At 35.4% G+C, this 15,043-nt stretch overlaps 3 protein-coding genes across 3 annotated transcripts; 2 read left to right on the top strand and 1 right to left on the bottom strand.

The window, feature by feature from the left end:
* The first annotated feature begins 3,515 nt into the window (after nucleotides 1–3,515).
* Nucleotides 3,516–4,746, top strand: LOC133682052 (probable carboxylesterase 2). The gene has a single exon (XM_062105292.1). It carries the CDS (start codon nucleotides 3,640–3,642, stop codon nucleotides 4,597–4,599), a length of 960 nt encoding a protein of 319 aa, XP_061961276.1. The 5' UTR covers nucleotides 3,516–3,639; the 3' UTR covers nucleotides 4,600–4,746.
* Nucleotides 4,747–5,814: 1,068 nt separating this feature from the next.
* LOC133681363 (26S proteasome non-ATPase regulatory subunit 14 homolog) lies at nucleotides 5,815–8,639 on the bottom strand. The gene is made up of 6 exons (XM_062104396.1): nucleotides 8,438–8,639; nucleotides 8,061–8,238; nucleotides 7,887–7,968; nucleotides 6,860–7,036; nucleotides 6,608–6,775; nucleotides 5,815–6,174 (listed from the first exon to the last, which is right to left on the bottom strand). Exons 1-6 carry the CDS (start codon nucleotides 8,577–8,579, stop codon nucleotides 5,983–5,985), a joined length of 939 nt encoding a protein of 312 aa, XP_061960380.1. The 5' UTR covers nucleotides 8,580–8,639; the 3' UTR covers nucleotides 5,815–5,982.
* A 3,579-nt stretch (nucleotides 8,640–12,218) lies between these two features.
* LOC133683040 (patatin-like protein 2) lies at nucleotides 12,219–14,718 on the top strand. The gene is made up of 6 exons (XM_062106552.1): nucleotides 12,219–12,359; nucleotides 13,423–13,603; nucleotides 13,707–13,924; nucleotides 14,037–14,150; nucleotides 14,308–14,467; nucleotides 14,564–14,718. Exons 1-6 carry the CDS (start codon nucleotides 12,219–12,221, stop codon nucleotides 14,716–14,718), a joined length of 969 nt encoding a protein of 322 aa, XP_061962536.1.
* Nucleotides 14,719–15,043: the final 325 nt, after the last annotated feature.

Here is a 15,043-nt window from a genome sequence, read left to right as displayed (position 1 = left end):
ACACAATGTCTATTTATTTGTGCGGTACACTTATAGGGTGCACCGCATAAACAAATTAAGCTAGTGTGTTGGGAGTATGATATATATAGTTTTTCAAAGTGTTTTTTGCTTGTAAATACATTAAAATAATTATTTTTTAATTTTTTTAAAATTTATTTTTAACAAAAATAGCTGAAATTATTGTTGTTAAAATCACCAGTTAAATCGTAAAATCATATGATTTTAGGAGTTAATATGTATCTAACGTGCAAAGTCGGACTTAACTCGTGCAAAATCAGTAAAATAAGTAAACTCGGTAAACTCGGTCCAATTTTGCGAGTTTACTAAATTTATTATATAAACCAAGTCAGGTTCAAATTTGACATTAAAATATCAGCTGGTTAGTTTTGCGAGAATGAACATATCTTTCAAACCTTATATTGGATAGAGCTGAAATTTTATAGAGAAATATTATACATTTGAAAATATATTGTTGTAAATATTCAGGTCAAATGGAGTTCATGAACATAATATTTTAGAGGGTCAAAGTTAGCAGATGAATCTTGTCAAATATGTAAAATCAAACCTTCATGTGCTACTATTTGGGGCATATCTAGAGTAGGGCTGAGCATTTCCTGTTCGGTCCGGTTTTAAACCAAAATAAACAACCAAACTAATTTTTTTTTAATTTTTTGAACCGAACCGAAAACCGGTTCAAACCGATTAATTTCAGTTCGGTTCAGTTCAGTTTTTTTCCCTTCCAAACCGGTTCAAACCCAATGGTCCTCTCTGCTTCTCCTACAACCTTGACCGCAACAACCCCAATGGTCCTCTCTGCTTCTCCTACAACCTTGACCGCAACAACGTCCAACTGCAGATAGCGTTGATTGTTCGAGGGAAAGTTCATCCATTTCATTGTAATTAATCAAATGGCAAGGGGGTTGTAGAAATCCACGGATATGAAAAACAAAAGAAAACGAATGGATCTACTATTCCAATTCCATTTGTGGCACATACTCAACAAGAAAATTAAAACCCAAAGGAACCAAATCCATAAGGGAAGGGAGGAAAATCAAAGGCAGAGGGTAAAGTGAGAGAGATGTAGAGAAGGGAGAGGGTGGGGGGGGAGGGAGAGGGTTGGGGGGGGGGGGGGGCGGCTAGGGTTGGGAAATGTTTGTATTTATACTTGTTTTTTTTTAAATGCTGGTTGATTGAACTGGTTCGGTTCGATGCGGTTCGATTGGTTTCAGACTTTAGAAACCAAAACCGAACCGAACCGGAATTTTTTGTGATTTTTTAATCGGTTAATTTGGTTTTTTTTTCGATTCGGTTTTTTCGGCTATTTTTTTTTCGGTTTTCTCGGTTTAATTGGTTTTTTTGCTCACCCCTAATCTAGAGTTACCGGTGGAATTTGTTGCAATTAAAGTTGGGTTGGAAACTAGATATTTGAAACTTTCCAACCATATATCGCAGGTCCAGTAATGCATCCAGATAAGGGAGAACAACATGTTTTAAATCAAGACTCGAATATGCCAAGAATATAATAAAATTGAAGATTTGGGTTACATAGAGGAATTTTAACATGAAGATTTTTTTGATTATTTTATTTAATTTTAAATAATTATTTTTAATTTGAATTTTTTCTAACGCATTAGATATTATTTAGGGGTTTATTTTATTATTTAATTCATGTTGGTTAATTACTAGTTTAGCTCATTAGCTTGCAACCCAGAAAAAGTCCATTGTGACTTATTGTGACGAGAACAACAAGTTGTCACCAAGTTTATGTGTAATTTCTAGGGGTGTTCAAAATAACCGATTAACCGAGAAAACCGAAGAAAAATTAACCGAAAAAACCGAACCGAAATGAAAAACCGATTGTCAAAACCATAAATTTTAACAGGTTCGGTTCGGTTTCGGTTTTGAACCAAAAACCGGAACAAATCGAACCGGACCCATTAAAAACCAAAAGTTACACAAATCTCTTACAGTTAATATAACATTTCTGTCTCTTACAAAAAGCCGCCGCCCCTTGTCAATTAATTTCTAATTTTCCTGTCCCGGTTTCCCAATCTTCCTCTCTAATCTTCCTTTCCCATTTCCCAATCTTCGTCTCCACTTTCCATTCGGTTTGTTGAAAGAGCTTTCAATGCAAAGGTCACATTTTTCAACTTCACATAGGAAAATTGATGGCAAAGGGCAATGGAAACCATAATCTTCCTCCTTTTCTTGTTTTTATTTTTCCTCAATTTTCATTCTTAGCTGTCTTTCTTGTGGTAAATATTGGTGGTAATGGTTGAGATCGATGAGACTAATGGCAATGGAAACCATGGAGGAGTTATTTTGCATATTAAAGATAATTATCCTCCATCTAGCTCCATCAAAAAAGTTTATATCTTGAATTTCTGTGCTTTTCATGCAAAAGGTGCTGTAAAATTCATCTTCTTTCTGTGCCTATGTTTTCCTTGCCATATGAAATTTCTGGATGATGGGATTAGGTTTCCCGGTTTTCCCCCCAAAAAACCGGATTTAACCGAACCGGTTTTCGGTCCAGTTCGGTTAATATTTTACAAAATTAATGTAATTCAGTTCGGTTGGTTTTTTGAGTCTAAACCAAACCGAACCGAACCATGAACACCCCTAGTAATTCCTACCATTCAGCAATTCCCTTGTATTGAAAAGTTTTGTTCTGAAATTTTTTATTTTTCTATGTTGTTAATTTATTAATTCATACTATCTATTTCTGTCATTTTATTTTGATCATTCATTTATTATAATATTGTTGATTAAATTTATCTTATTTTAATTTAATGTAATTTAATTTATTGATTATAATTGTCAATATATAATTAATTAAAAAATTACTCATAATTTTATAATTTTATGATCCAAATTTATATTATTTTTTTTACATAGGCTGAAATGGAAAGTGAGGTGGGTGGAAGAATGGAATAAAATATTAGCAGGAAAAAAATTAGAAGATGAAAAGGGTGATCCCCATCTCTATTAATGGGATTAGTCTAAATTTGACAAGTAAAAATAAAAACAATAGTTTAAAATGAAACGAGTTCAAATCAGAGAATGAACTCACAAGTCATTGAGTTACGCCGGAGGCATGACAGATGTAATGTCTATTCAACTAGCCACCTACCACCCTAGCACCGACCTTGTTCACGAGTCAACGAATCCTGCTGGCTTCCCCATGTGTGACTTCATTAATGCAATATGAATTTTTTGTTCATATGTAGAAAAAGACACTTCAATTACCGGTGAGGAGGCAAAGGTCGTTCGACAGAATTAAAATATTCATATAAAATCAAAGCAAGATTCAGAAAAGGACATCCATTGAAAAACGTTTTATATTGAATATGAAAGCGTTTTGTTTTATTTGGTGATGTTTTCTTAAAATGTTTTTTATTTAAAAATATATTAAAATAATATATATATTTTTTATTTTTTAAAAATTATTTTTAATATTAATGCTTTAAAAAATATTAATATTTAAAAAAAAAAAACAGTACCGTGGTCCGTTGCAACGTCAAGTCCCAGCTTTTACCGATATAAACAGACTCCATTCTCTCTGTCAGGTTAAAATCATCACTGTCTTTTGGTATTAGAAGCTCTCCTTTAGGGCATCCATTCTCTCTCTCTTGCTATCAGATGGATCAGAGCAAAGAAATAGCTCGAGACGTTTTTCCTTTCCTTCGGGTGTACAAAGATGGAACCATCGAGAGACTAGCAGGGACAGAAGTTTCTCATGCTGGCTTAGATCCTGAAACCGGAGTTTTGTCTAAAGACACGGTGATCGTACCAGAAACTGGTGTCTCAGCCAGGCTCTACCGTCCCAATTCAGCAAAAGGCAACCGGAAGCTTCCTCTCGTGATCTACTATCACGGTGGAGGTTTTTTCATTTCATCAGCTGCTGATCCCAAGTACCACAACAGCCTCAACAGGCTAGTCGCTGAGGCTAACATCGTTCTTGTTTCAGTTGACTATAGGATAGCCCCAGAGAATCCTCTCCCAGCAGCATATGATGACTCTTGGGCTGCGCTTCAGTGGGTGGCTGCCCATGCTAAGGAAGATGGTGGCAGCGAGGCATGGCTTAAGGATTACGTCGACTTTGGACGAGTGTTCTTGGCAGGAGATAGCTGTGGCGCTAACGTGGCACATCACTTCGCATTGAAACTTAAGGACTGTGAACTGGGTCATCAGATAAACATTCAAGCCATCGCTATGATCTTTCCTTATTTTTGGGGGAAAGATCCAATTGGCGTAGAAGTAACAGATCAGGCGAGGAAATCAATGGTGGACAACTGGTGGTTGTTGGTATGCCCATCGGAGAAAGGATGCGATGATCCTCTTATTAACCCATTCGCAGATGGATCCCCAAGTCTAGAGAGTCTTGCTTGTAAAAGACTGCTTGTTATTGTTGCAGAGAAGGACATATTAAGGGACAGAGGAAGGCTGTACTATGAAAAAATGGTGAACAGCGAGTGGCAAGGAACCGCCAAGTTTATGGAAGTACAAGGAGAAGATCACGTCTTTCATATCCATAATCCTGACTGCGAGAATGCAAAGAGCATGTTCAAGGGTCTGGCTTCTTTCATCAACCAAGCATAGGGATCCTGCTGTGGAGCGCAGAGCTTTCACTCGTGGAATAAGACTACTCTTTATGTTAATTTATGCTGTAAAACAAGACAAATCTATATTTGGATGCACATAATGATTTCCATTCCACTGCTAGTTTTCAGAAGTTTGCTTTCGCCAGTGCCTGCTTTTGTGCTTTTGTAACCTGCCTCATTCTTTTTCCAATGCTAGTTTTCGACTGGGCCGCCTTCAAATAAACAAGTCCACAAGGCCAGAAATCGGGCCAAATAACAAGGCAAATAATGCCCCACCTGCCAGCCAGTTCGTAGAAAAGCATTTCATTGCACGGCTGCCATTGAAGCTCTGTCAATTTACTTATGACGACTATAGAAAAGTCTTTCTGAAAGAGACCTCTTATCGCAGCACCAAAGCTATAAATTACTTCCCCACTTGTGCTGCAGCACCAATGGCTGATAGATATTTGAAAACAATTGGTTTCTTTCTATATTTAGCGAAGAAGGTCAGAAAAATAAAATATTGGCCGTCGGGGGCAATGAAAAGATAAGCAGGACAATAAAACTCTTGGAAAATGATAATTTATTAATTTATACTCTAAATAATATAAAATTAATTTATCAATGTATTTTTTTATTTTATTTTTTCAAAGCTTTAAACTCAATACATGTATTATGTGTTTTGATTATACAAATATTATTTAATTACTGATTATAAATTATCATTATATTATGTACTATGAATTATCATTATTCTATGTAATTTTTTTTTAAAAATTAAAATATTATAACATAATGGATGTTGAATAACTTTAGAGTTGTTGAGTGACAATAAATTATTGAGAATATCAAAATAACAAAGAACATGAAGTTCCTGTACTCGTACAAATATACATCCGAAAACAACAACCACGTCATATATTCTCTCTTATAATTGTATAAAAAGATTATTAATTTTTATAACCTGCGTTTTTTTTTTCAAATATATCATCTTATTATTAATTTACGACATTAATTCTAAGTCAAAGTCAAGACCGGTTAAAAATAAGGTTATTAATTTATCAACGTTACACTGTAGTGAACTTTTAACAGGAGTTCGAGTTAGGAACAATCCAAGAAATGGACCATCGTTTGATTTGCTAATTATAACTTCCACAACCAAATAACAAAACAGCAGCATGCAAACAGGGGCCCAGAAGGAGCACCCCACGATCTAACATCATGAAGCAGACAATAGCACAAGTGTATCAAGTGATTGAACTGCCTTCCATAAATCCACAATGACAACTCAACCAGTACAGCATAACAAAAAACGAAATGGCAAAAAACCGAAAGGTACACTATGAACCAAGATTGTTCGACTTGAAACAGAGAATACAGAACGAGAAATGAAAGGCCAGATCTAGAACACAACCGTGTCGAGCATAGTACCCAATGTCTGAACTATGTTGGAAGACATCAAGTTTGAGACATGTTCTTCAAGGTGTTTCTTCGCATCTTGCCTTCCCACATTCGCAATTGCCAGCTTTTCAGGTGGCAGCTCATCTTCCTCTTGCACAGCCTTGTTGTATTTAATAGCTAAGTTCAGCATTTCCTGCGATTTCAAGACATATCAAGATCAATCCCTACAGGACTGAGAGAATGGATATTACTGTATTTAACTAATACCTACCAGATTACAAACATTCAAAGGGCAATCAAACATTCTAATGGCATTGCCCTGATGATAAGAAGGTAGTTAACAGATGCTTACCCCATCAGGATGCAATTGCCATAATGTTGGATAAGTAATGGAATGGAATGCTATATGGGATGAGTAATACAAGCTATGAATCCACAAATGGCAATGCACTAATGTTACTTGCAATGGTCCTCAACTCGAATTAACCTCCAGCATGGGGAGTTCATGATGCATGATCATTTACAATAGGACACTGAAAATCACAAGCACCCTCTCCCACACAATGAAAAGACAATTAAAAAAAAACAAAACGTAGATTAAAGAAACTCCCATAAAACTTGCTCACCTGAACAGTCTGCTCATTGGTTTTTGAATGAGCATCAAACCGCTTAAGTGTCAAACCGTCTGTCCATTTCTTCTTGTGAAGATTAAGAAGCATCTTTTCCTCAAGTTCATTCTTTCTATAATTAATGGCTATTGAGTAATAATGTCTATTCAATCCATGGATCAATGCCTGGAAATTTCAAGTAAACCATATCAGATCTTGATGCAACAGAAAAAAGCTTGAGGAAAAAGAACAGTTTTGTTATGCACTTACTTGAATGGATGGCTTATTCAGATGCCCAAGATTGGAAGTTGTCTGCCGTGGTTCTTGGCCAAGCATCATTGTTTGTGGGTTAATCAAACGGAAGGCATCAATTACCACCTTTCCTTTAACACTCTGGATTGGATCCACGACCACTGCCACAGCACGTTGATTCAGAGCTTCAAAACTCTGTTAATATCAAACATGATAAACCAGTCAGTTCAGACAGCAGCAACAATAATGAAACAAACAACAATCATATAAAAAAAATATTGCAATTAAGAATTCATCCTAGTTCAGAAAGACTAACTTCAAGGCATTGCTAAATGCCATATTCGTTAAAAACCATGGCCTCCACTAACAAAGTCTTAGCATTGTGGCAAAACTGAATTGAATCAAAATTATATAAGCAGACAAAGAGCATTTTGAAAGAACAGCACCTGAATTTTGTTCTGATACAACTTGCGGAAAAATTGGACAGGTATATATCCATAAAAGATTGGAAGAAAAGACAGGAGAGGGCATTATGATTTTAAGCATCTACTTAAAAATGCTAAAATTGTGAGAGACTGTTAGATGAGATGGCAAAGTAAGCATTTTATCAACATTTGGAGGTTTGAGGTTCAAATCCCAAACAGGGGGACGATCCTATTGGTTAGGACAAACAAAGAAAAAGTTACACATTTGAAGAATAATCAATCTTCCAGGTCCCCAGTCATTTCTTATCAACAAGCTTCTTCTATCCATGTCAAGCAGCATCATCCACAGTTTCCTAAGGTTTTTTTACTAACCCATGTGATCACAGTTCACATTGAACTTTTGTAATCAAGCTATACTGTTTTAGGCAGTACTTTTTTTCTCTTTCCAAATAACAGTTCACAGAATCATAAGGTACAGTCATCTTATCCCATAATCACTGAATGGCTAAATCTAATAATCCATTTTCGGACAGTCTGTAAAATCAATGTAAAGTTCACTAATGACACTAAGCATTAAGAATACCAATGCTATGTCTATAAGCATAAACATGAAGCAAAACCTGCTGGGTATTTATATCAACACCGGAAAGCCAACAGCCAAATCCAGGATGTGAATGGTACCACCCCACAACCATCTCCGGCCTGCAACACCAAACAACAACAGAAAAAATATATCCAAAAATAACCACACAATTTCATCTAAATCAAATTGACAGGAAAAAGAAAAATAATACCTTCCAGTCTGTTTAAGCATGTCAATCATATTAGTCTGAAACACATGATCAACAGCTTCAACACTCACACCAGTACCACTTTGTGGCATTGCGAATACATCAACAACGCGAACTGTATATTCATCCACAAACTCTCCAAGCATCAAACCCATAACTTCCATGGGTACCCCAGCTCTACCTATATCCACATCCACACAAAAACCCAATTCTTAACAACTCCTCAAATATTCAACAAGAACACCGCAAACCCAAAATTCATTTCAGATCCAAAACCCTAGACTCTAGGTTCAAATTCAAATCAACACAGAACCAACAACTAAACCCTAAAACTGAAATATGCTATATCTATAGGTTTTGGATTTGGAAAAAAAACGTACCGTGTTTAAGCATTTTGAGGAGGGCAAGAGAGGAGATGTAGACCTGCTCAGAGGAATCAAGTGTTGGAGAATCTGGTGGTGGATGGCCCAACGCACCTCCTGCACCTGCAAACATTCTTTGCAGTCTCTCCATACCTGACATTTCTCTCCAGCCAAACACAAATTATTCTTGAGAGCTTTACTTTGTGAGCAAGACAGAGACTGCTAATTTCTTATGCCCTTGAAAGGTTAAATAATTAATAGTTTTTGGGTAATGGGCCCTGAAACTAGATGGGCTTGTTACGCCTCCAATACTTGCGGGGTTTAAATCAGGCCCTAAATTTTCAAGTAAAGGGCTAGAAAAGAAGTAAGGCTTATTTGGCCCTGTATGAAAGTTTCTTATTTTTCTTTTTTGCCCGGTTTCAAGGACCAAAGTCTCAAGCTCGCCTCGGTGTCATCTATGGTTGTCGGACCGAGCTCCGAGAACTACCCTGAAAATACTATCAATCATGTTGTTGAGTTGGCCGAGGTGCAGCAATTGCATCCTAAGAACTCCTCCTAATTCCACGGGGACTCCTAATTATGTTTTTTGAATTATGAATTTGTGTTTTTAGGAAAATAATGCATCGTATTTATTAAATCTGAACACGAAGTTCAAATTAAGTAAATAGGTGACATTTTATTTTATGATAAAATAGATAAAATCCCACTTAATTCTGCGAATAAACCACCCACTAACCAGAAGAATGACAAGTCTTGACCAATTGTAGTGTGAACTCAACACAGACATTATTTACCTGCAAGCTACAAGGAGAGCCTCTCTCTGTGTGCAGGCCTCAGACAATTTATAAACATCCAAGTTTTTAACAACATGCAAACAGTTAATTAAGTTTCTTGCTGTAAGATCTCAACACATTTTTTTTTAATAACATTAAAAATAAAAATCTTTATTACCCGTTGCAAAACGTTGTTTGGAAGTGCAGGAACATATATTTTTTGAAGTGTTGTTTTTTAATATATTAAAATAATAGTTTTTTTTATTTAAATTAAACTATGCTTCAACATCATTGAAGTCTCTTCTTTAATTTATGGTCTACCGTCTCCTGTCTTCGTCGAAATTAAAATCTCTTTCGGATCGATAAAGACGCGACGAGGCAATTGACAATGTTATCTTTATCTCTTTGCCCCGTTGACCTACAACTCCGATAAGGTATAAAATAGGTTATTTCTAGATATTTTTTAAAAATATATTTTATTTGAAAAGAAACAAATTTAAAATTTTTTAGTGTTTTTTATGATTTTATTATCAAAAATTAAAAAAAAATTATTTTCACATATTTTCAAGTAAAAAAACCTTTTAAAAGAATACCTTATATCACAATACTAATCATACATCAAAAAAAAGAAGAAGCCTATATACATAATATGCTAAGCAAGAAGAAATCAAAATAATAATAAAAAAACAAAATATTATTTCAATAAAAACAATTAACTAGATTGATCTAGTATTTTATATATTAATGTAATAATTTAATCATTCTGATATTTTATCGACAAGAGTCTTTGACAACTACCCTCCTATAAACAAAAATACATTTTCATTTGATGCAAATGAAGACCGGACTCTGATACCCCAAGGGTTCCTTTATGGCTGCTGCTTGGCCGTAAATTATATAGCCTGTCATTTTCTTTCGAAGAATATCCCCAGGGTTCCTAAGTGGCTGCTGTTTGACCTTGAATATTTTTTTTAATAATTGGGTGTATTTATTATAAAGTAATTATTTAAAAATTGACCCCTAAAAATCTGAATCACTATTTATAGAAATAAAATGATTATGTTTATGATTTTGATAATTTCGTTTATCATTTTGTTTTGAAGAATTTCTTCACAGAGAAAATAATTCTCAAAAAAGAAGAATTATCCGCGTCAGTACGTGATGCTAGCGCTGATCTAACAAAGAGGTGCGATCGAGGACCTATATTTCTCAGTCCTTTATTACCTATTTGTCCCTGCTACATCCATGATCAAAAGCTAATATCTTGACCTGTGAAGAAACAAAAGGCAACAATATCTTGACCTTCAGGTCTATCATGACAAGTAGCGTTTAAAATCTTAAGAATTATAAAATTATTTTTCAAAGTGTTACAATGATCATTATAATATTTAAAAATATTACAAAAAAATTCTTTAAATTTAAGAGGTACGTTTTTTTAAAATATTTTTAAACAATTTGATAGATACATTTAAAAAATATTTGAGAAATAACAAGTTTTTAAAAAAGCAAAGGTTAAAATAGTTTAGGGGTTTTGTTTATGATTAATTTAAGGTTAAGATTCGGGATTAATTTTGAGTTAAGGTAGTTTAGGAGTTTTGTTTAGGGTTACTTTGGGGTTGGGTACTTTGACCAAACCCTAAAGTACACTAACCCCAAATTAACCTAAACAAAACCCTTAAATTACTTTAATCCTAAATTAATCTCTAACTAATTATGATTTTTTTTGTTACGATGTTTTTTTATGTTCTTTCAAAGTATAGTTAGAATTGTTTCGTTAAGATATTTCTAATGGTATTAGAAGTGTAAAAAATGAAGCCCCAACAACCCATTTTTTCCGTTTTAATCTTTCTCATTTTTCTCTCCTACCATATCAATTTATTTTCTTTATCTTTCTTGGTCATTAATTTGCATTATACATATATTTTGGTTTTTGACTAAACAATTACTTTTGAAAATAACAATCATGCACAAAACTAATATTTAGAAACACAATTATTTTCAAACTGTGTTATTTTCAATATACTTTTCCATCCTATGTTATTTTTTTAAAACCTTTACTAAACTATGTATTTTTTAAAAACAAAAAATAAATCAAGCAATTTATAATATCATGGTAGTGTAATTTTATACAACTTTTTTATTCCACTTTTATACAATTTATGGGTAAGAAGGTTAGCATACGACATCGATTTTGCCTTGGTTATAAGACTTGTTATCAAGTATTTGAACTCACCATGAAGGCCATGAAACACATATAGATTAAAATATTTAAGAGACATGGGTCGACTAACAACACCTAATTTGTCAAATAACGATTTTGCTTGTTGCATGTACATGCTAACCGATGAGACACCTTGTCGAAGATCTTGGAAGGAACCATGGAATTGCATGATGTGAGAATTAGACAGAGACACTGAGCTTTCTCAAGAGTTTGCCAAATGCATTGCGAGGTATGACAATCTACTACAAGATGCAACGCATCCACAGAGAGAAAGGAGAGTAATGCACTTAAAATAAGTTGATCATGTTGCTTCCAACGAAGAAAAGAAGGGCCGATTGTAACACCCCACCTCACTAGCAAGATATTGTCCGCTTTGGACCTCCCAGTCCACCTATGTCCAGGGCTTCCACCCAGGTCCCCCTGACGGGTTTGTTCTTGGCAGCCATGCATGGCCCCAAAACGCGTCTTTCAGAGTAGTACAACACACTCACCCTGTCAGATACTGTCCCCTTTGGGCCTCCCAATCCATCCATTTTCGGGCTTCCACCTAGGTCTCCTTCAAGGTTTTAAACGCATCTTACTAGTCAAGGTGAGCATGCACTTATAAGGCCCTGACTTTGGACGCTCGCTTTCGATGTGGGATCATACAATCCCCCCACCTTAAGACGAGCCGTCCTCGACTCTGATACCAAATGTAACACCCCACCTCACTAGCAATATATTGTCTGCTTTTGGCCTCCCAGTCCACCCATATCCAGGGTTTCCACCCAGGTCCCCCTCACGGGTTTGTTCTTGGCAGCCATGCATGGCCCCAAAACGCGTCTTTCAGAGTAGCGCAACACACTCACCCTGTCAGATACTGTCCCCTTTGGGCCTCCCAGTCCACCCATTTCCGAGCTTCCACCCAGGTCCCTCTCAAGGTTTTAAACGTGTCTTACTAGTCAAGGTGAGCATGCACTTAGAAAGCCCTGGCTCTGGATGCTCACTTCCGATGTGGGATCTTACACCGATTATTGAAGAAGAACCAACAGAACAGTTAGAAATAAGAGATGGGGAACACGACACTGAGCCGTCAACGAAGTGAAAAACACCTTGACCAAGAAGATAGGGCTTCATCTACATTTGACAATAGAGATAATTTGTGTTTGTAAGTTTCAACAAAACAACTTGGTGAGTGCTAGATAGAGTGACGATAGCTGGAGTTTGTGTTCCCATAATCTGCAGAGAAACGACAGAAACATGCGAGGAGGAGTCATTGACGTGTTCTGCAAGCGAAGGCTACTGTTGCTGAGGAAGAACACCACCGGCAGCAACTTGTAGATGGTTGGCCGGCTGGGCTAAACCACCGATGTTGAGAGAGAAGTTGGTGGCTACAACAATAGAATCCATTTAGAAGAGGAAGAGAAAAACTGGCTACAAGAAGAAGAGAGAAAAAGAGAAAAGAGTTCTGATGACAAAAGACTCTGATATTAAGTTAAGAGTAATTAGGAGGCTTAACTTTTGATTTAGCCAATTATTTTTTATTTATAATTGTAGGGCAATATACAATAATTAAAATAGAAATTACAACACTAAGTAGTGCTAGAAAATCATATAATATTTTCTATACAGTACACATTCTATAACAGTTAATAATTAATTAATTAATTAATAATGTGGAGTTATGTGGCAATACGGCGATACTTGAACATTTTTTTACTCGCGGGGAAGTAGAAAGGGCAAGCACGCGGACCAGTAATTACGCAATTCATGAATAGTTTGAGCATAACGAAACGAATAATGTAATGGTTCGGATTTTGGTTGTGTTCTCAAAAGGATAGCAATGGACTCATGAATAGTTTTATGCTTTTGCTTTTGCCTTTTTATTAATAGTTTCATCAAAAGAATACATCACACTTGAATAGTTTATTTAAATCGGTATATAATTGTAATGTCTTTTTCGAGGTATAAAATAATCCATAATTTCATCTCCTATCATTGACTAGTATTTTTTGCTATTCAAATTGTAGAAGCTGGATGGTGCAGACGCAAGACTTGCAGGCCACTTTGATGTGATTTCAGGCACCAGCACTGGTGGCCTCGTGACTGCAATGCTAGCTACCCCTAATGAGCAAAACCGCCCTTTATTTGCCGCCAAAGACATTAATGACTTCTACCTTGAGAACTGCCCTAAAATCTTTCACCAGACGGGTAATAATCTCGGATATGAATGCCATAATAACGAGTTAAATATAGTATATCAAGTGCTTTAAAACTATATGTTTTTTCTCCTTCAAATGTTTCAAATGTCTAGATACTAACTGTATACTCTCTGGCAATAGGTCTCCATTGGCTTCAGCTGGAAATCTGATCAAGAGTTTGAGAGGACCAAAATACGATGACAAATTTCTGCATAGCATTGTCAAGGAAAAATTGGGAGATAAACGCCTGCAGTACCAGACCATGACAAACATTGTGATCCCAACTTTTGACATCAAGCGCCTTCAGCCAACAATCTTTTCAAGCTATCAGGTTCGTTATATATACAAACACAACTCTTAAAATTCTATGTGTTACTTGAGAAAAGAATCGTTTCACACTGCAAAATATATGTCCTTACAATACGTACCGCTTTATGCTTTAGGTGAAGAACAACCCATCCACGGATGCCCTTTTATCTGATATATGCATCGGGACTTCAGCTGCCCCAACTTACCTCCCTGCCCATTATTTTGAAACCAAGGACCCGTCAGGCAAAGTCAGAGAGTTCAATCCATAAGAATATATCACACTTGCGTGCAGGATAATAGTTTATTTATACAGGTATATAATTGTAATGTCTTTTTCCAGGTATAAAATAATCCACAATTTCATCTCCTATCATTGACTAGTATTTTTTGCTATTCAAATTGTAGAAGCTGGATGGTGCAGACGCAAGACTTGCAGGCCACTTTGATGTGATTTCAGGCACCAGCACTGGTGGCCTCGTGACTGCTATGCTAGCTACCCCTAATGAGCAAAAGACATTAATGACTTCTACCTTGAGAACTGCCCTAAAATCTTTCCCCAGGACGGGTAATAATCCCAGATATGAATGCCATAATAATGAGTTAAATATAGTATATCAAGTACTGCTTTAAGACTTTTTTTTTTCCTCATTCAAATGTCTAGGTTTTTTTTCATTATCCTTTCGCTGTCCTCTCACGAAGGCTGGTCCAACAAAAGAACAGCATCGGCTAGGTTTTGGGGTTAATGATGCACTCTTCATCTATAAGAGATTGATTAATCAGTTTTCTTTATCAATTCATCGCTCTGACAACGAATAAGTTAATTGTATAATAGTTAAAAAAATAAAATAGTTTAATTGTCATCTTTGTTTGATTTATAAATTTGAAATCTTCAATTGTTCGCTCTTACTTAACATTGTGGTACACTTTGAACCGTGTCAGCTCATAACTGTATAATATAATAATTTTTTTTTCAGTTATCTTATATATTTTTAAAGGGTCTTTTAATAAATATATTTTTTAAAAATCAAACTTATATTATCAAGTTACATGAATATAACATTATCTTAATAATTAATAATTAATAATTGGATCAATTCAAAATTTGACCAAGTAATTAAATTATACAAGGTTAAATTTGGGC

The sequence above is a fragment of the Populus nigra genome, chromosome 2 (genome assembly GCF_951802175.1).
Source record: "Populus nigra chromosome 2, ddPopNigr1.1, whole genome shotgun sequence".
Lineage (NCBI taxonomy): Eukaryota > Viridiplantae > Streptophyta > Magnoliopsida > Malpighiales > Salicaceae > Populus > Populus nigra.
Note: the sequence above shows the minus strand (reverse complement) of the source record. Positions and strands in the feature narration are given on the sequence as shown.

Coding starts and splice junctions, on each gene's coding strand:
- LOC133681363 (XM_062104396.1), bottom strand. CDS start 8,579: ATGTCAGGTATGGAGAGACTGCAAAGAATGTTTGCAGGTGCAGGAGGT. Junction 8,239..8,437: donor CCTCAAAATGCTTAAACACG/GTACGTTTTTTT, acceptor ATGTGGATATAG/GTAGAGCTGGGGTACCCATG. Junction 6,175..6,607: donor CCAATGAGCAGACTGTTCAG/GTGAGCAAGTTT, acceptor TTGAAATCGCAG/GAAATGCTGAACTTAGCTAT.
- LOC133682052 (XM_062105292.1), top strand. CDS start 3,640: ATGGATCAGAGCAAAGAAATAGCTCGAGACGTTTTTCCTTTCCTTCGG.
- LOC133683040 (XM_062106552.1), top strand. CDS start 12,219: ATGGCCCCAAAACGCGTCTTTCAGAGTAGCGCAACACACTCACCCTGT. Junction 12,360..13,422: donor AACGTGTCTTACTAGTCAAG/GTGAGCATGCAC, acceptor TTCAAATTGTAG/AAGCTGGATGGTGCAGACGC. Junction 13,604..13,706: donor TAAAATCTTTCACCAGACGG/GTAATAATCTCG, acceptor TCAAATGTCTAG/ATACTAACTGTATACTCTCT.